Raw genomic sequence first — 19,685 nt, 5'->3', positions numbered from 1 at the left:
TAGACTCATAACCCTTCAGTCTCACAAACTGTGGTCTGTTTGTCAGGTAGTCTTTGATCCAGGAGATTGTTGAGGCCTCCACTTGAGTCTTCTGGAGTTTCTGGCAAAGCAAATCAGGTTGAATTGTGTTAAATGAACCGGAGAAATCAAAGAACATGATCCTCACAGTGCTGCTGGCTTTGTCCAGATGACAGTGGGTTTGTTGAAGCAGGTCTATAATGGCATCTTTACCTCCCAACTCCCCAGCGATAAGCAAACAGCGGGGGGTCCTGATAGTTGCTTGTTTTCTTACTCAGGTGGGCCAACAAGGACCAGGACCTTCATGATCTGGAATGTCCAGGCAACAGGTCTCTAGTCGTTAGGGACTGATGGGTGAGCTTTTTCGGTACCAGAACAGGACAGGAGGTCTTGTCAAGGTACCTCTGGTACATGGAACTTCCTCATGGGTCATGTTGAAATTTAAGAGGTGCTGAAGAATCCCAATCAGCTGTTCCACAAGACCTCTGGGCCTGAAAATGTTTCAGCTGCCTCTTCTTCTAACTTCCTAGAGACAGATAGGCAGGAGGGGGGTGATGGGAGCACCAGCATCCCATGATTTGGTTGAAGACAGTCATGGATGATGCTGCTGCCCAAACACTGAGATGGAACATAAAACATTTGAGATCAGTTTGTTGGCTGACAGTGTCTTTTGTTGAACAGTTGAACTTGTTGAACAGTTCCTTCGGGTCACTGTTGATCCAGGGTTTGTTTTTTGGGAGGCATCTTGCTGTTCTGGTGAAGATAGTGATGTCCACACAGACGTTTATACATTCAGTCAGACAATGGCATTGATGTCATCCCCATGAGGCTCTCAAGAGTACATTCCAGTGTGTGGCCCCAAAACAACCCCACACAGCTGCTTCAGCTTCCCGTGACCATCTTTTCATGGTTCTGTCACAGATTGTCTTTGAACAAGAAGTTTATACACTGAGCAGAGAAAAACTAGATTATGATCGGATTTGCCAGAAGGTCTTGAAACTGAGGTATGTGCATCCTTTGCATTTCCATCAAACAAATCCAACGTTGGAATTGTGGCATGTATGGTTAGAAAGCTGGACAGAGAGATGTTGGGGTCGGGAATATGATCCTCTAGTAATGTATCAGTGAAACGAATGATACTGGCTTATTTATACACTGGTTGGGACCCTGTCAGTGCTTGAAGTTCATCCATTTTATTTACCAGAATCTTTATGACCAGTGATAGAGATGGTTTAAATGTATTCCTCCTCTCTCTTTGCTTTGCTCCTGCTCTGCTTCCATGGTGCCTCCTCTTATACTCATCTGGGATTTGGGTCACAGTTACAGAAATATTATTTCCAGCTACACAGTATTCAATACCAGAAGCATTGTTTGAACCAGGAAAACTAAGAAGAAAACTGCAGGTGAGAAATTCCAACAATCTGCCACATTGTACAGTGCTATTCTAGAATTCTAATGCCAGTGCTGTAATTTGCAACCCCAGGGGGTATTAATGGGACATTACTGGAATATTTGGATTTGACAGAGCTCATTGTCTTTGAGATAATGTGTAAGCAGTTTCTGCAACAAATCGAAAGACACACTTAACAAGAAACGACACAAGAAACAAAACCCATCATTATCATCTGTTAATATATGGAAAGTGCATATTCAGGCATTGTAGACAGAACCATAAATAGTCATGCCTAGATATAAACCTGTTCATTTAAGGCTTTTAGTTTGACCCAACAATGATGTAGATTTAGGGGAGAGTATCTGCTTACAAAGCATCATGATGTATGAACTGAACCCAGTTCTGCTTGTATGTGTGTGTTAGTTGATTAGCATATTTATTTGTATAGAGTGAGAGTTGGGGTGAACCCAGGCTTCAGCCCATGATGTTCAGCAGATTCCTCCGTCTTTCTTTGTAGCCAGCAGGCTCGTTTCTAGGGCAACACGGAGGGTACCAATCACAGGGATGCCTGTTGTGTGTGTGTGCGTGCGTGCGTGTGTGTGGGGGAAGAGCTGGCAGAGAGGAAACACAACCTTCCTGTAGTTGTGATGTCCTCAGATTGCATCACCAATATTAACATCAGATCACAATCTGGTCTGCTGACAAAAAAGAAAACACATTTTATTCCTTAAACAGTGATTCAAAAATAGCTCATTAAAAGTGTTCAATTTATTACTTCCACACTGTGATTTCAGAAAATGCAAAGGACTCAAACAACACACTGTGTGAACTAAATATGATCAAATCTTGATAGTAACCCCTGTCACACATACATGGTGGAAGATGCTAAAATGCATGACTTGTTGCTGTAGCAGCATCACATCAGACTGATCAGCCGGAGGTATCAGAGCAACAGTGAGTGGACACGTTTTATGTCTAAATGCACTTTTTCTAGTGTCACACTTATGATGTGCTCCTGGCTGGACAAGAGGAGATAACTCACACTGCATGATCAAAACTGTGTTTTTTACAATTTACTACAGCGAATTAAAGGTTTTGTCTAAGAGGGCTGATAATTACACGGTGTGAACTCTGCTTAGGCCCTCAAAGAACAATACAAATCGGAAGTGGCCAGGAAAACCCAATTAGTCTGTTTTCCGTTCTGCAGATGGAGTGCAGTAAAACTGCCTAGCAACACTAAAACATCTGCAGCACCCCTGGTATAACCACCATCAACTTTAAAGTGCTGTCTAGTTATAAAACGGTCACAGTTTTAATATTGCTGCTGAACTGATTGATAGATTTAGAAGGTCTGTACAACATGTTCAGCTAATATTTAAATATTACAACATCTTCCCCTAACTAACCTTTTGTAGCTAGATATTGTGTCTTTTTTCTCCATGGCAGTTTTGTCTACATACACATACATGTGCAGTTTTGTTTTGTTTTTTTTCCTCGCCATCTTGTTTTATTGTAATTTGTTTGTCCCAACCCTCTGTGTTTTGATACCAGCTCTTGCAAAGAGGAATCCCGTCATCCAGGTGGCGTGGCTGGGAGGTTGCAGAGGGGCGGGGTGTTGCAAACCAAATTCCTAAGCCTCCCTGAGAGGATGCGGGAAGAAACGCACAACACCCCCACCTTCTCTGCTGCAACATCGCAAGGGAGGAACAATAACCTGAGAGGAGAGGAGACACCGCAGTCTGTCCTCATTCATTCTTTGTAGGTTTTTGCGGAGCAGCAGGAGGTGTAAGCAGCTCTGTGGAGAAGGCAGGGAGGGAGGCCGACAGAGGGAAGATGTCCTCCCCGCAGGTCTCCTCATCCCGCAGACAGTCGTGCTATTTGTGCGACCTGCCCCGCATGCCCTGGGCCATGATATGGGACTTCACCGAGCCCGTGTGTCGGGGCTGCGTCAACTACGAGGGCGCGGACCGGATCGAGTTCGTCATCGAGACGGCCCGCCATCTGAAGCGGGCTCAGGGCTTCCAGGACAGCCGGTCCTCTGCAGGCGGACTGCCGGCGCAGCAGCAGTCCGCTGCAGCGAAGAGCCAGTCGGTTTTACTGAGTGGGAAGGAACCTCTGGGACAGCTAAACCACTACACGGCGGACGGACAGGGAAAGTCTCAGCAGCCCGGTTTGGACCGATACACTCAGGTAGCGGATAGCCGGGCTCGGTTTGACTACTCAGTGCACAGCAGTAGCAGTAGGCCGCCCAATGGATTCGGTGGGCTGAACGGCTTTAAAGCAGACGACGGACCCCCTGAGCTGAACCGACAAAGTCCAAACTCCCGGAGCAAAAGCAACGGTGGCCTGGTCTCCGTACCGGCCCAGATGACTGTACCTCCAAACCTCATGCCTCAGACTGGAATGAACGGACCGACCTCGCATACCTTGGCGGGCAGACCCCCTACCAGCTCCATGGTGGTCGCCTCTTTGCCGGGCCAGGTGGGGCACTCCGAACTGAGTGGAAAGCGACCCGCCTCCGTGTCAAGCACAGACCAGGAGCGGGAGATGAAAGACAAGCAGCGGAACGCGGACGCTCTGGCTGAGCTAAGCGAGAGCCTCCGGAGCCGACAGGAAGAGTGGGCAAGTAAGCCCAAAGCTGTGCGGGAAACACTGGTCCTCCTCTCCGGGTGCACACCGTTTGATGTCCGCTTCAAAAAGGACCATGGTCTGGTCGGTAGAGTGTTCGCTTTCGACGCTGTTTCCAAAACCGGTATGGACTACGAGCTTAAGATCTTTATTGAGTACCCGTGTGGCTCCGGGAATGTGTTCTCCAGCGCCTCGGGGGTCGCTAAGCAGATGTATCAGGACTGCATGAAGGACTTCGGCAGAGGTCTGTCTTCTGGGTTTAAGTATCTGGAGTACGAGAAGAAGCATGGATCCGGGGACTGGCGCCTACTCGGGGACTTATTACCGGAATCCTTGCGGTTTTTTAAAGATGCTGTGGGCGAGGACATGCTACCACATCCTTACATTGACGGCAGCTACCCGCTGCTGCCAACATCACTTGTGCTTCCAGGTCGAGCTTCGGGTTCTGGCAGCGGGGGCAGCACTCCCAGGGCCGCGGCGAGGAAGAGGAAAGCCTCCCCGGAGCCGGACTCTGCTGAGGGCAGTGTGAAGTTGACAGAGGAGCAACAAAGGCAGCAGTGGATCAACAGCCAAGCTGAAGCTCTTAAACTCTCGATGGCTGTGGGCTCGTTTGCTGGGCCACCACCACCGCTGACCCCGGGACATCCCAGTGTCCCGTCCGGCCGCACCACACCCCCAGATGCTGCGGCACCTCAGAACAGGCAGTCCCCGATGGCCGCGCTCTTGTCAGTGGCCGACACGCTCGGGAACGCGTACTCACCCAGTAAGGACAGAGACTCGGTTCACTCAACCACTTCCTCATCTAGACACAATAGCAGCAGTCCAGTGTCTCCCCCCTCCGTATCCGGCCAGAGGCGCCTCTCGTCACGCAACGGAGAAACCGGGCTGTCCGCACCGTCGCAGTCCACCGGTGCCATGGACCAGGTGCCGTCTCAGAGCGTGCCCGATTCACCGATGGCCAACAGCGGACCTCTGTGCTGCACTATCTGCCACGAACGCTTAGAGGACACCCATTTTGTTCAATGTCCCTCCGTCCCCAACCACAAGTTCTGCTTCCCGTGCTCCAGAGAGAGCATTAAGGCCCAGGGGGCGTCTGGGGAGGTGTACTGTCCCAGCGGGGACAAATGTCCCTTGTTGGGCTCCAACGTGCCCTGGGCTTTCATGCAGGGGGAGATAGCTACCATCCTGGCTGGTGATGTGAAGGTTAAGAAGGAAAGGGACCCCTAAGGAGATTGAGGGGTCCCTTAATGTCAACCTTTTTGCGAGACAAAAACAAAGAAAAAAAAGAAACACATATCATGACCACACAGTGGTTCTGCTGCTGAGCCTCAAAACCCCTTTTCTATGTGATTGGTGGAAGATCGTATATAAAAAAAAATCAGATTGCCCCTAATTCTTAGATCAAAACATTTTAAGTTGTTTAATGCAGTTGCATCTCTGACAGTTTTATTAGATGGCATAATAATTAGTTTTGCTATCATAATTAAAATAACTTTGTAGGGTGGAATCGTTGTTTGAATGATACCTGTGTGTTATTGTGTTATTTATGTCACATTTTGTTCTACTGAATCTGATGAAAGGAAAGAAAATTCATCAGGTATTTAAACATAAATAAATAGTGGTTAAAACACTGCATACCAATGAATGAAAGTGCATTAATTATTTTTATCATGTCATATAGAACATTTGGAGAACACCTGATTTATTGGTCTTAAATACACTGAACAGATTTCCTGTTTTAAATGTGGTGTTTGTACTTTTTATGCAGTGAAGGACCTATAAAAGCTTCAACTACTTTGTATACTTGTTAATAACGTATATAAAGAGTGCTTGGATGTTTAGAATACAGTATTAAAAATAAAGGTGGAATTTGATAGTGAAGACAGCTGAGTTCCTGTTAGTATTTCTTTCCAGTTGGTGTTGCTGTTATCCTGCAGCACTTTTCTGGAGAAGAAAAGCTCTTATATATTCTTCTCTTGTCCTGAAATATGCAGAGCTGCTCCAACTTACTGGCTGATGATGTGTTGACTGTAACTGCGAGAGATTTTAAATTAATCGACCTCTGTTTACAGCCATCTGTGGTGGAAGAGGAAGTCAATTCTTCATTCAAAGGAATAATTTAGAGTTCTAAGCTGTTTAAGTTCTGTAGCGCAATTAAAGACCACCCCAACACCTGTGGATCAGAACCAGATTTTTTTTAAAACAGTTTGTTGCTGCTGTATGTGTGTGGTTTACTCTCCTTTGAGCCAGGTCTCTCAGGCTTTATTTGTTAAATATCTGTAAATGTTACAAACGTCCCCAGTACTTTGAAGGGATTATAATTATGATCACAGTGTAAATGCTGTGAAATGATCACAAGTTTATGGCTGAACGTCAAGATATAATCCCGAATGCAGCTATCTATCTTCTTCCTGTCTCCAAAGTCAACATCGACAAAATCCTTTTATGGTCTCCACAGCGTTTTTTGTGACTCTTCATAAGGTGTTAAGCGTAGTTGCTGTGAAAGAATTGGTTATAGTTTTATTTGCCAGAAATCATCCATTTTAAGTCAAGTTTATTTATATAGTGCTTTTCAGCACTCAAGGCGCTGTACATGAGGAAAAACATTACAATGATACAGAAAATCAAACACAGAAAAACAAATCAAATGACACTAATAATCCTTGGGAGTTTACTGGTAAGAGCTGGTTCTAATCCAATCTTTCTAATAGAGGTAATTAGCTCATTAAGTCCTCTGTGGTAAGGAATTCATCCGGTGCTAGAAGAAAAATGATAATATTAATCCTTGAGGTTGCTGGTATGAGGCAGTTGTGGTCCCATCATTCACATAAGCTGGGTCACTGGTATAAAACAGTTTTAGTCCAAACTTTTAAAATACTAATAATTGGCTGTCACTGGTATGATATAGTTGTAATACAATCCTTTTAAGAAATCTAAAATTTTAATTACCTGGTGGAGGACGCCCTATCCTACTTTTTCATGCAGAGCAAGAACTGGACTGACACTGCTACAGTGAGAGGGGATACAGTTGCTGTGGGAGGGGTTATTGCTGTCAATGACCATGTTTTGGACCCATCAGTGGGAAAAAATAATTCTGGAAAAAATGTTCTGGGTCTTATAATGCAAATACACCTTAAAATCCTTAAAGCTCTATGAAGATTTTTCTTTTTGACATTAAGTTTACTAGCTGCAGCTTTATTGTAGAAGAATTAAGGAAAGCATTTTTATATTCAAGGATTAAAAACCACTAATTAAATCAAAATGCAAATGGTTACTCTCCATCTAGTATTAATGTAAAAAAGGAGTTGAGAGCATATTTAAAACATCTTGTGCTGAATTTCTAAATGAAGCTAGTTTATTTTAATATGACAACTTTTGATTTATTTTGTCTATTCACCAGATCTGGATCTTCAAGACCAGAGATTAATTAGCCTACAAAACACGTATTGTCATACTTTGTGACCTTAAATAAAAGCTAAAACATTTTGTTGGTTAATTTTATGATACATGAAGTAAAACCCCAGGTAATTTTTAAAGACTGTGTGTGAAGATTAAGGAGGAGGGGACCTTCTTAACTTAAAAATATAAGTTCAAGTAAAACTTACATTTTTTACAAATGTAAGTTTTACTTACACTTTTATCCAAAACAGCTATTCAAAGTAAGGATTATTTAGTAACAAATATGAAAGGAGGTTATCGCAGATTCAGAATGTCATTTAAAAAATCAAGCGTGTATTTTGTACTTCATCTAACTACAGTCCAGTATGTAACTAAAAAGGTTAGTGTATAAATGATGGAAACATGAACGAGAGGTGCTGTCTATAAACGTTATGATTTCATTGAACTTTATTCCTGCTGTTTGATCATTTTTAGTGTGGTTTCAGTTCTAAAGCACCTTTGTACATTTGGGAATCTATTCTGTATTATTGACTGTGTTTTTTGTTCTGCCCTTAACTGTAGTGACACATGATGAAACTAACACATTTGATATTGTAATGTGCCTTGGGGCTGAGTGAGTTCTAATAAATTCCATTAGAGTAAACTTTTCATTGAAATGCAGCTTTTCTGTTTGATGTAGCATTCTTCAGAAATGAGATCATTCCTTCTGCATGCCATCAGTTAGTATTTAGGTTTAGGAACTAGGTATGGACTGGTAGATTCTCACTGTGATGACCTTTAGTTAAAATGCCGCGGTTTTATGATATCGATTAAATAAAAATATCTTATTGCTCTTTTTAAAACATGAAAAACAAGTTATTCCTACCGCTGCTAAAATAATTTGACATACTTATTACTGCAGTTAATGTTATTATAACTTTGTTTTGATTTGTATATTTAGACTTGAGCAAAACTGCAGCATAGACAACAGTTTTCATGTGCTTAGGCTACTGTGCAGAACATTCACGCTCCTCTGCTCTTTATAAATGAACACCAGTACAACAAACTGATAGCTTGGTAATTAGTCTGGCTGCTGTGAAGGCCAGCATGCAGTCAGCTTTATAAGAGACAAAACACTTGTTGCTTTAAAACTGAAGTTCATCAATAGAGTGTGTCACTTCTTTTATATGGAATACTTTTTTTAGCCAGCTGACTGGCAGTGTAGAGCCACAGGTAATGGACTACTACAGGGCTGGGACTTTGATTTATCGTGTTTTCCAATATCAAAAAGATAATAGTCGCTGTATCTGTGTTTGAATAGTGCACATTAAGGTGTGTTTGTGTTGTCTGTTCATTGAGCAGATAGTAGCCACGGCAGACTCCGTTCTTCCTCTGCCCCAAAACAACTGAATAAAAAGATAATTATATAACTTGAATTAAATGAGGTGTTTAACAATAACGTTACATTTCATCTTGCATGTAAAGTTTCCATCTGCCTCAGAAGCAGGAAGTCAGTTCTCAGAATGGCATCACATCCAACTTGGCAGTGTTCCATTTGCAAGCTGGAAAACCAGTGGGATTTAAGAATGGATGTGTTCAGTGACCATTCTGTTCACAATTATCAATTCAAGATTCATTATTTTATGTATTAAAATCCTAAAGGACAATTTTTGTATGTAGGTGTTAAATCATATTATTATTTCACCACACTGTTCCGTCATAAAGCCACAAAAATAAGCCCCTGTCTGTGTCTCTGGTTGTTCATAAATCACCATTCAAGCTGATAATCTCCCACACCCATATGAGCTTTTATAAATCGAGGAACCAAAGCAGGATGGGAGCAGAACTCAACCGGGTCAGTATAATGCATTATGCCTCAAATTTATATTGGACACCTACAGTTTTAATGGACTGAACACACCGGTGGCCTTTAAAGTTTTGTTCTATTTTCAGTCAACACAGCTATTGAAGAAAGTACCGTTTGCTAAAGTCCAGAGATCTGTTCTCTCTTGGCATATTTACGAGTTGACCTCCACCCCCCTAGGAAAACACACAGAGATGGTGAGAAGGAATCCACAGTGCCATGAAAAAGTATTTGACCCTAACTGATTTCTGTCTGTTTTTGCTTCTTTCGTCACACTTGTTGTGATGAATGTTTCAGATGAAAAAAAGACTACCTGACAAAGATAACCTGGGTAAATACAATCTGCATTTCTTGCATGATGATCTTATGTATTAGGGGTACAAAGAATAAAAACCATACTTGGCTCTATGTGAAAAGTAATTGCTCCCTCTACCTAATAATTGGGTAGGCCACCTTTGGCAACTACAACCATCAAAGGTTTTGGATAGCAGGCAGAAAGTCTTTTGACCCACTGTTCCTTGCAGAATTGTTTTAATTCAGGCACACTGGAGGGTGTTCAAGCAATAAAGGGCTGTTTAAGGTCAGGAAACCGCATCTCATATGGATTTTAGTCCAGCCTTTGACTAGGTCACCCTTTCTGTTGTTTTTGTGGGCTTTCAGAGGTGGACCTGCTGGTTTTCTTTGGATCATTCTTTTCCTTTATAAACTGATGGCTGGACATAGCACTTCAGGATTTCCTTGGGTGGAGAGTTGAATTCATGATTTCATAAATTACGGCAAGTCAACCAGGTCCTGAAGACCACCAGACTACCACTAGCATTAAATCAAGATGATTTTTGAATGTTCTTTTGTGTCATAGGTCTGTGTTATTTTTGTTCCGTTGGGGGTTTTGGCCTTCACTTTATGTCTTAGAGATCTTTTAGCCTACTTCATGTTCTCAGGTTGTATTTAGGTAATTTTCTTTATGTTACTGGTCTAGCATTAAGCAGAACAGGGTGTATGATTAACCAAAAATCAGGTGAATCACAGTTAATTCAATATCATATAACAAAGGGGACGATTCTTTTTTATATAAGGCCAAGTTGGTCTGGATATGTTCCTTTCCCTTAAAAAAATAAAAGCATCATTTTTCAAACTGTGTTTCATGTTTACTCTGGTTATCTTTGTCTGATACTATAATTTGTATAATTTATAACACTGGTTTAAAAAAAAGCAAAATCAGCAAAAAAATAAGAGAGCTAATACTTTTTCATGCATATCAGGGCTATTGATTTAATGAAGTAGAAGTATAATTAACTTGTTTATTATTGGAACCCTCACTACATTCACTTCATGTCACAGCAACACTGGATTCTGAGTTGGGTTTGTTAAAGAAGGTGGGGTCCAGTTGAGCCTCCTGACCCCAATTAATAAGGTCAGAAGGTTAATAATTTCTGTTAATATAAAAATGTCCTGAGTGCTATTAAAGAGAGCCCGATTACCACCAGTGGTACACCTACCACAGTTAGAGAACCGTGGTTCTATGATCATTTTGTTAGAAGGGATCTAACATGGCAGAAAAATCAGTGTTATGAAAAATCTTTTGTATGAAATGAGATCAAAAAGCTGCAGACAAGCTATGCAATGGTCTCTGTTAAATGGCATTTATCTGGTATTCTATATTTAACAAAAATGTTTTATCCTGCTTGTGTTGTAAGGATGTATAAGGTAATGTAAAAAATATTATTTGTTCCTGCAACACAGAACAGAAGTATCCATACAGACAGGCTTTAGAAGGATTCTTCCCCAGAATATGAAAGCATTTTGCACACAACTCAGTGTGCTGCACATTTGCATGCATGCTATGAGCTAAAGCACTGAGCCAAGGGCACCTTAACTATCAGTTGCTACACACAGTTCAGGTGAATTGTTGTTCAGAAAGAAAGATCCGCAATGCAGCTTGAAGCAGCACAGCCTGGACTGCTGCTGTTATTCTTACAGGATTACTTCTATACTGTATTACAGTATTACTGATCCTATTGCAGTTCTCTGCTATCAAACATCCAGCCTCCTCAGGACTGTGGTAGTCATGATGCATAGAAGACAGAATATCAAAATCTCGCTTCATTTCTGCTGCCATGTGATTGGTTGATGAGGTGTCTAATGTGTTGGTTTTCAGTTTGCTGGCTCAGCTGTTCTGTAGCACAAAGACTCCACACTGCACTTTCTTTCTGTCTGGATTTATATTTAGCCTCTTTGAGACCTGCTGACATCCTGTAGCCTGATATCAGTTGAACACGTTTGCTTTGTAAGCCTTCTCAATTTAGTGAAGATAGTTGGACCTATGAACAAAGTCTGAGGAAACCTAGACACATGATTGCAATGTATTGAAACAGCAAATTCAAATGGTATGGTTTTCTGATGCAAATTGATAGTGCACTTAAATTGGCCTTATTCAACCAGGAGAGAATGGCAGGATAGTGTTTTAACATATGATAGAAACTTTGACATTTTGAAGTTTATTTATCGCTAATGGAAATGGTTGGGAGTTGATTACAGGAGAACTCAATTCAAAGATAGTTTCTTACTTCCAATAAGAGATTAAATGTTGTTGTAACTCAAACTATTAAAGTTCCTTTTTCATGTGCAGATAGGAGCAGAAACAAGGAAGTGGAGACAGAGCTTTAGGATATAGTGCTACTATAATCTGTCTCTTTTCCTGACTGTACATCACTGCAGTTTTCACCCCTCCTCCTCCTCTGTTGCGGTGGAGGAAGATGTGGTTGCCATGGTTACAACTTCCTGACTGCAAATGTAATTTATTCAGGAATGTGCTGCAGAAAAAGGGAGGCAGAAAGTGTGTTGTGCATAATGTGAGCTGAACTGAATTATTGCTCTTAAAGCAGTGAAGTTGGCAGTCATTGGTGCCAGTAGGGCTACTTAATTCCTGGATGAGTCTAAGGCGTTGGGGTGATTCTACCTCTTAGACTCGTCTTTTTGCACCATTTACCGAGCATTCCCCCCCCCCACTGGGTGTCTTTACCTAGAGATAGAGACTTAACTGTGTCCCCTCCCCCACTCACATTGTGAACACATTCCCCTGAATGTTTATAACTAACAAATGAGGCATTTGTGAAATTGACCTTTTGTCCTTCATGTGCATCGCTCCAGTATACAAGAGTTTTGCCTGTTCTGCTGGTTGTTTTTTCCTCCTATATGCACACACTATGTAGACAAACAAAAGTAGGAACATATATCATGCATTTTAAATAAAGATATCCCCCCCCTGAAAAAAAGTTACTTGAAAACTAGCTTTTTATTTTCAAGTTGTATTTTCAAGACTGGGGAGGAAATTGTAGTTGTTTGCATTTTGTGCTTGTGCATCATAACCAGTCACTCTCATGACCCCTGATGGCAAAGGCAAAAATGCTTTCAGTTTTTAACATGGCAGGATAAAAGATCCTGAGGGTTATTTTACAAAAAGGTCAAGTGGTGGATTCAAAAAATTGTAATGTGTGACATAAAACGTGTTACATAATTATCTCTAAAACTGTTAGCTGCAGAGACTGACTCTCCTCTCCTGGATGTTCTTTGAGTCATTCTAAATTATGTGAGTTTTGAAAAAAATCACCAACTTATACTTATTAGCAACAGTGTTGCATAAAATGCAAAACCTATTTTCGTTAACTCCTCCTTAGGGTCAAGGCCAATCAAAGCGAAACTGGGCCTGATGAGACTGTGGACATAATCGATAAAATGATATAGAATGGATTTCAAAATTATTTTTAATGATAAATATAATGATGAATGATATATGATAAATATATATGAGGTAATTTTATGACAAACTATGTATTTTTAAGCTATTTTTCAAATCGTCCAGGTACTGTAAAATGATGATTGACCATTTTTTGTGGACGAAGCACTAAATCCAGGCACTAGAAAAAACACCCATATTGTTCCTTCTACAGTCATGGTCATCTGAAAATAGTTTGGACATTTTATAATGAAATATAGATTTTTAAGTATTTTTTGTTAAATCAAGTCATAATTGGCTATTCTGATAAGAAAGAGACTTGTCAAAAATGTTGTCCATGGGAAAATTGCAAGGCCAAGCCATTGTTTACCAAAAGAACACAACAGCTCATGTCACATCTGCCTAAAAAAGTCAACTCGATAAACCCCAAAAAGGTTTGCATTGTATCCTGTTACATCTGGCATAAAATGACACAACCTTTCAGAAAAAGAACCTTCCCACAAATGCTACCTTGAGAGGATAGCTGGACAACATTCTATCTCCGATCTTCCCATTGACTTCACATGACTTGGGTTGTCCAATGGTTAAGAGCTTTGCCTGTGGTTCTAGTGGTTGGTGGCTCAAATCTCACAATTGACTGTTTTTTTTTTATTATTATTTTGTGATTTTCTCACACAAATGTTGACTTATAAGACTATACTGTGTATTAAATTTTAAAGGTTGCATCAGCATTAATCCACTCGCATTTAAAAAAAGCTGTTTTTATTTGTGTTTTTTTCTCACACAAGTGTTGTGGTTTGCTTCACATTACATATGATCAATCACAGAGTAGTAGAACTGCAGCAGAACACAGCTGTCAGTGTTTTGTCTGAAGCTTGCAATGTAAATGGGGAAGAAGAAAGGGGCCAGGACAGGGTCCCTGAGGATCACCCATGCTACTTTTTCACAAACTATGGCAGGTCAGTGAGGTAGTTCAGGATCTATTCTGACAGCTGATGGTCCATTCCAGAGCTCTTTAGGACAGTGGTGGCTTTGTGCTAGGGGATTGCATGAGTTCAAATGGATTTCAGATGGTTGGGATTGGAGATTAATCCAAGGTGTGAAGGACTATACATGAGATGATTTTCTAGGTGTCAGAGGGTTGGGGTGCAGTTGCATGGAGGGATGATTGGGTGCTTGTACAATCCCATTGAAAGGCAGATTTAGGTCCACTTCAGCTCCCCGACAGCCTGAGTGTGAGTTGTTTTAAAGCCAGAGATGGTGTTTAGGCTGGTTCACACCCCACTGGTGTTCTGCTCCTGCACCTGGTGTTCCATCCTCCTCCTCTAGCTGGCTTTCCTTTGCCCTGATTGTCCTTAGCTCTTTCTGAACCATCCTCAGGTCCACCTTATTTCCCTAATCTAAAGCCTCTCTTCTTCTTCTGCAGGAGAGATTTAGTATCAGGGGAAATCCATGGTTTGTTGTGTCGTAGAATCATGGTTTTTTGGCCCTCTTTCCGTCTTGTGCACCACCGGGTCCATTTCTCTCCAGTTCCGAGACCCAACCAGTAAAACCAGCAAAGTATTTACCTTGTGAAATAATGAGAAATGGTTAAGTATAATATCAAGATTTAATGCCAAATGATCAGTGTACAGAGTATACAATTGAACAGATACAGAGTGACATTCACCTTCGGTACCGGGCCCCACTCAGCCCATCTTAGGGATGAACCGAGAGGAGCAAAGAATGGAGCGTGAGTCCTGCTTTTATCTATGCCTGTTCTTAACCCTCCTAAAGGGTGTCATCCTCTTGTATTAGTTTATCTTTGACTATGTGTTGTGTCTTATGTGATATCAACAGTTAAGTTGTGTAAACTGTAGTAGTGAGCGGTGCGGCAGATAAGCAACAAGGGCAGATATATTTAATTAGGGCTGCAAAGAGATGATTAGAAACGGCCACAGAATCATACATCCATAACAGTTGTTTGAGAAGCACCATATGTACCTGGAGGGAACAGTTTTCTCAAAGCAGAAGTTTATGAAATCTGTTATTCAGTTTATGATTCCGTTGATCTAGTCCCCATGTGAGTCACAAAGCTCTAACCATGCTGTTGAAGCAGTCCCTGAGAGCTTCCTCGCTTTTTGCCGTCCACCTAAGGCACACGTGACACCATAGATTGCCTGTGTGCATCTGGTTTGCACACAGTCTGAAGATGGATAAAGTTGTGGTTAGCTTTTCCAATGTGAGGGAGGGGAATGCATAATATGCTTCCTTGTTGTTGTCACAAAAAGTTTCAGTATTTTATTGTCTCTGGTCGGGCAGTTGACATTTTGGGTTTATGTGAGCATAGCAGATGAGGGAGACACGTGGTTGAAATCTCCAAAGATGAGTAACAGCAAGTTGTAACATGACCCTATGGAAAAATGCATTTATATTAAATGGTCATTGCTGGGCTTCCTAGCAAGCCCAGCAACGGGCTTGCTGGGCTTGTTATGAACGGGCGTGGAACCCGTTCATGACTGCTTGCAGTTCCAGTTTAGTTTTAATTTTGGTAAGTGAGTCAACTTATTGAATGAACAATGGATCTAGACCACGTTCTGGAATTTGGAAGCCAATTCCAGCGTTGTATTTTCAGATTTGTGAAACCTACTGATAATACAGTTCAAGATTAATAGTTTTTACTCAAAATTTTTAAAATAATTGTTTTAGGCAGGATTTGTTAAAGTAGCAGGAACTTTATGTAATATTAAACTGTCCTGGCCATAATTACATAGTTAGATGTATTGATAAACATGTAATGTTTTATTTATTTTTTTAGCTGGAGCAGGGTTTTCTTTGTCCACGTGGATAGTGCTGGAAATCTACAAGCCTTGTTTCCTCAAGAAGGAAACTGTTACACAGTCTTGTTTTAGATTTGATGGAGCTTTGTTTCTTGCCCACGTCAGGAGATTATACTACATATCCTCAACCTTTTAATGCAACACAATCTTGCCAAAACAACTTTTTGTGAAGCTTCTTCAAATCAGTCTCAGGAAGGTTAATGCAGAAATGGGCAGAGGGGTAACATGAAGGGAGGGAGCATGAGATGTCAGGATTTCCCTTTGTGAACAGTGACCGCTGTCCTCCACCAGTTGTGTTGCTTAGCAACAGCAGAAGCAGACTGTCTTCAGCAGCTGTTTGGGATCATTTTGAGCAGCTCTGTGACAAAGTAGAAGGTTGGAGCGGCAGCCATTTTATCCCCACTCATCTTACAGATGCAAGCACACATTCAACTGTTCCCGTTTGGGCACACTACACTCACACAATGCATTCAGACTCTTACCTGAAACTATTACTAATATGTAACATCGTCTGCGTATGGACGAAAACCGCATTGAGAGGTTTGTTAATAGATGAATATGACAAATGTTTTAGCTTAGCATTTTGTGGAGAAGCTCTTGTCCATAAAATGTGACACTCAACCCATAGGTGTCAGCCAGCTGCAATTTGAATCATAACTCTTCTGACACAACCCTCACACCCCCTGTTGTCATTGTGACATCTGTCTGACTTATTCAGAAATACAACATAATCCTGTGCCTCAAACCAAGTCCTTACCCAAAACATCCCAAAGAAACATTGCTCTGGACTGCAAGAAATCTAGCGGATGCAGACTTGAGTATCATATCTTTTTAACAAGTATTTCAGGCTTAAAGTCACCAATTTATGCTAATATTTAAACTTTGATATTTGACAGCAGAAAATGGTAGCTTGATAATTTAAAATATAAATAGTCACTTTGAACAATCTGGTACTATGTTAAACATAAATGATTGTATTTTTTCCAACTTTCTCCCTGTCATCACAATATGAAGGGTGGCGGTCAAGGTCTGTCAAAGGCTGAAAACAGGAATTTTTAATAACTATTGTACATTCACTTTAATACAGTTTTATTTAAATAGCACCAATTCACAACACGTCATCTCAAGGCACTTTACAAAGTCAATTCGATCGAATCATACAGATTTCAAGACAGGTACACAGATTCCAATTAATCCTAACTATCAAACAGTGCAGTCAGATTTAGTTTATTATTCAAATTGATTAAAAAAATTTTCTATCTAAGGAAACCCAGCAGATTGCATCGCGTCAGTGACTTGCAGCATTCACTCCTCCTGGATGAGCATGTCAATGTTATTCTCTGTAAATAATGGAACCATAATCTTAAAGTGAAAAGAACATAATTTCACCATAAAGCAGCCAGAACCTGGTGTCTGAGAGAGAAGGCAAAATAATAATAAAAAGAGTTTTCCAAGAGCCAAGGAGCTTCGGAAAGGCCTGGAAATGGCAGGTATGTTTAGGGAGGATGAATATAGAAATGTTCTGGGACATTCTTGATGAGAATCTGAGTGTGGATTTCCAGGCAAGACAATAGTTCAAAACGCACAGCTAAGAATTGGTTTCAGAGAAAGAAAGTAAAACTGCCACCATGGTCCAGTCAGTTACCTGTGTTGTGTCTAACTGAACATCTGCAAAAATAACTGAAGATCACAGTGCATCAGAAGGACCCCCAGAACCTTCAAGATTTAACAAACGTTTGTGTGGATGAATGGGTCAAAATCAAACCTGAGCAATGCATTTGGTTAGTTTCTCAATACATAAGATGTCTTGAAGTTACCAATTACCAAAAAAGGCTATTCCACAAACGATTTAATACATTTCTGTTTATTCAATTCGTATTCTGTGTCATTTTATTTTTTACATATAACTTCATTTGTGGACTAATGTGCTTTTTATTCTATCAATGTGTAAATTAATTAGTTGTTTTCAACATCTGGTGTATATTTTATGTCACTGACCCCATTTAAACCTAGAAATATTCAAGCCTAGAAAAACACTGACGTGTCCAAAACTTATTTTACCAGCGGTATATCCTTTGTATGCAGAATGTCAATTCATGTTGCTTGAAACATTACAGCCTTCAAACTGTTCCATCCAAACAGCCTTTTGGGATTGTGGTATTGCACTTATTAATATTTTGATGAAGACCATAATTAAATATGTGTGCAGCTCTGCTAACTAGAAATGCTAACTTCCTTTTTTCCTTAGGTTCCTTGGGATGAATCTGTTTTGAATTGGCAACATTTTAATTAATCTACTAATGAATTTGTTGGGTTTCTTTAAGAAAACAGTTTTACCTTCAGTCTGTGCTGTGACGAAAGTATGACTTAAGGGGCTCCCTAAATGTACAATATAGGATTAGTGTGTGTAGCAGTTTCTCTTACTTGTGCTTATTTTGTGGGTCATTTCTTTGCTCCAGGGACAACCTGTATCTCCAGGACCCCGTGACTGATCCTAGGAGTCACACCTTCCACCTTCAGTCTTTGGCAAACCAAACTCAGGAAGCGGCGAGGAGAGCCAGTGATATGCTAAAGCAGATGGAGTGTCTGAAGACAGACATAAAGATGCTGCTGACTGTGAGTAGTCGATATAACTCTACTTGCAAGATTGTAGAAATAGGTAAAATCCAACAGTGCCAGTCAGCTGATGTAAATGAATCTGTGAAATTACATTCAGAATTCATGAAATCTTTGAGAATTGGCAGATTTATAAGACTCAGTTCAGGTAAAGGGACACATTTTGCCAGTGTTAAGTGTATGAACTGCTTTCTTTCATTTGGCAGCAAAAAGATGCTCCAGAATTCACCTTGCCTGCTCCAGACTGCCTCCAGATCCAACAAAACCAGCCTGAGAGCCAATCCAAGCCAAAGCAAGATCAGGTTCAGTTCCATGAAAAGCAGCTGCTCCTGTCAAACTCTGATCAAAGTCCAAACAATCTTCAACAAACTGATTCCCAAAACACCAACCCCCAATTTCAGTCTTTCCACGTTCAACGCGAAGAGTCACATAAGAACATGGGTCGACACCTGCAGTCCCAACATAATCAGCCTCATTCCCAGAATCTGAGGCCCATTCAAACACCATCCCAAACTGGGCCCTTATTAATCCAAGACAGCCTCTGTCAGGAAGTCCATAGTCAATCTAGTCAGAGGCATCAAGTCTATTCCCATCAATCTCTTTCTTCACTGTTCCAAAAGAAGCCTGATGGTCCCTCTATGCTGGAAGAGGCGGGTCAAGTTCTCCGTCAGGCTCGGAGACGGAAAAAAGTTCTGGAGGACAACCTGGAAGCTCTGCTAAAAGCCAAGACTGGAGAAATACTACACTGCCAGCTGGAAGCCCTGGCTGCTAACAGGTGATGCAGGTTAATGCTAAACATGGCCAAACAGCAGCTCGGTTGTAAATGTAAGCACACACACATTCCCACTAGGGAAATCGGCTGTTTTGTATAGGTAGACTTTATAATTCTGAACAGATCCATACCTGCTAAATTCATGCTGGTGGTGTTAGTCACTGGTGCTTATCTCTAGGTGTCAATAGATGAGAGTACATCAGACAGGCCATCACTCCATGGCAGGGCCAGAAGACAAACTGGACCAACAACCCCAGTCTTTCCTAAGTGCAGCATAAAGAAGCTAAATAACCTAAAGTATAGGCTGATGATAGTTAAGGTTATGGAAAAAATCCTGCTTGTTTTTACTATAGGAATGATGTTATAAACTGCGTTATGATAGTAAGACATGACAAAGATAGTTTTTAAAAAGAGAGGATTGTTGCTTGTTGCTCTTTTTCCACATTTTATTTTGCAGCTAC

At 41.0% G+C, this 19,685-nt stretch overlaps 2 protein-coding genes across 3 annotated transcripts in view; both read left to right on the top strand.

Annotated features, from left to right (window-relative positions):
* Positions 1-19,685, top strand: part of kiaa0586 (KIAA0586 ortholog) — a 64,585-nt gene that overhangs the window by 19,676 nt on the left and 25,224 nt on the right. For both annotated transcript variants that reach the window (XM_047345003.1, XM_047345002.1), the window contains exons 8-9: positions 18,296-18,452; positions 18,659-19,227. In XM_047345003.1, coding sequence (XP_047200959.1) covers positions 18,296-18,452; positions 18,659-19,227 — 726 coding nt within the window. The remainder of the gene's footprint in view (positions 1-18,295; positions 18,453-18,658; positions 19,228-19,685) is intronic.
* Positions 120-5,920, top strand: irf2bpl (interferon regulatory factor 2 binding protein-like). The gene has a single exon (XM_047345004.1). The coding sequence runs from the start codon at positions 3,245-3,247 to the stop codon at positions 5,264-5,266; it is 2,022 nt and encodes a 673-aa protein (XP_047200960.1). The 5' UTR covers positions 120-3,244; the 3' UTR covers positions 5,267-5,920.

This window comes from Girardinichthys multiradiatus, chromosome 19 (assembly GCF_021462225.1).
Source record: "Girardinichthys multiradiatus isolate DD_20200921_A chromosome 19, DD_fGirMul_XY1, whole genome shotgun sequence".
NCBI lineage: Eukaryota > Metazoa > Chordata > Actinopteri > Cyprinodontiformes > Goodeidae > Girardinichthys > Girardinichthys multiradiatus.
Note: the sequence above shows the minus strand (reverse complement) of the source record. Positions and strands in the feature narration are given on the sequence as shown.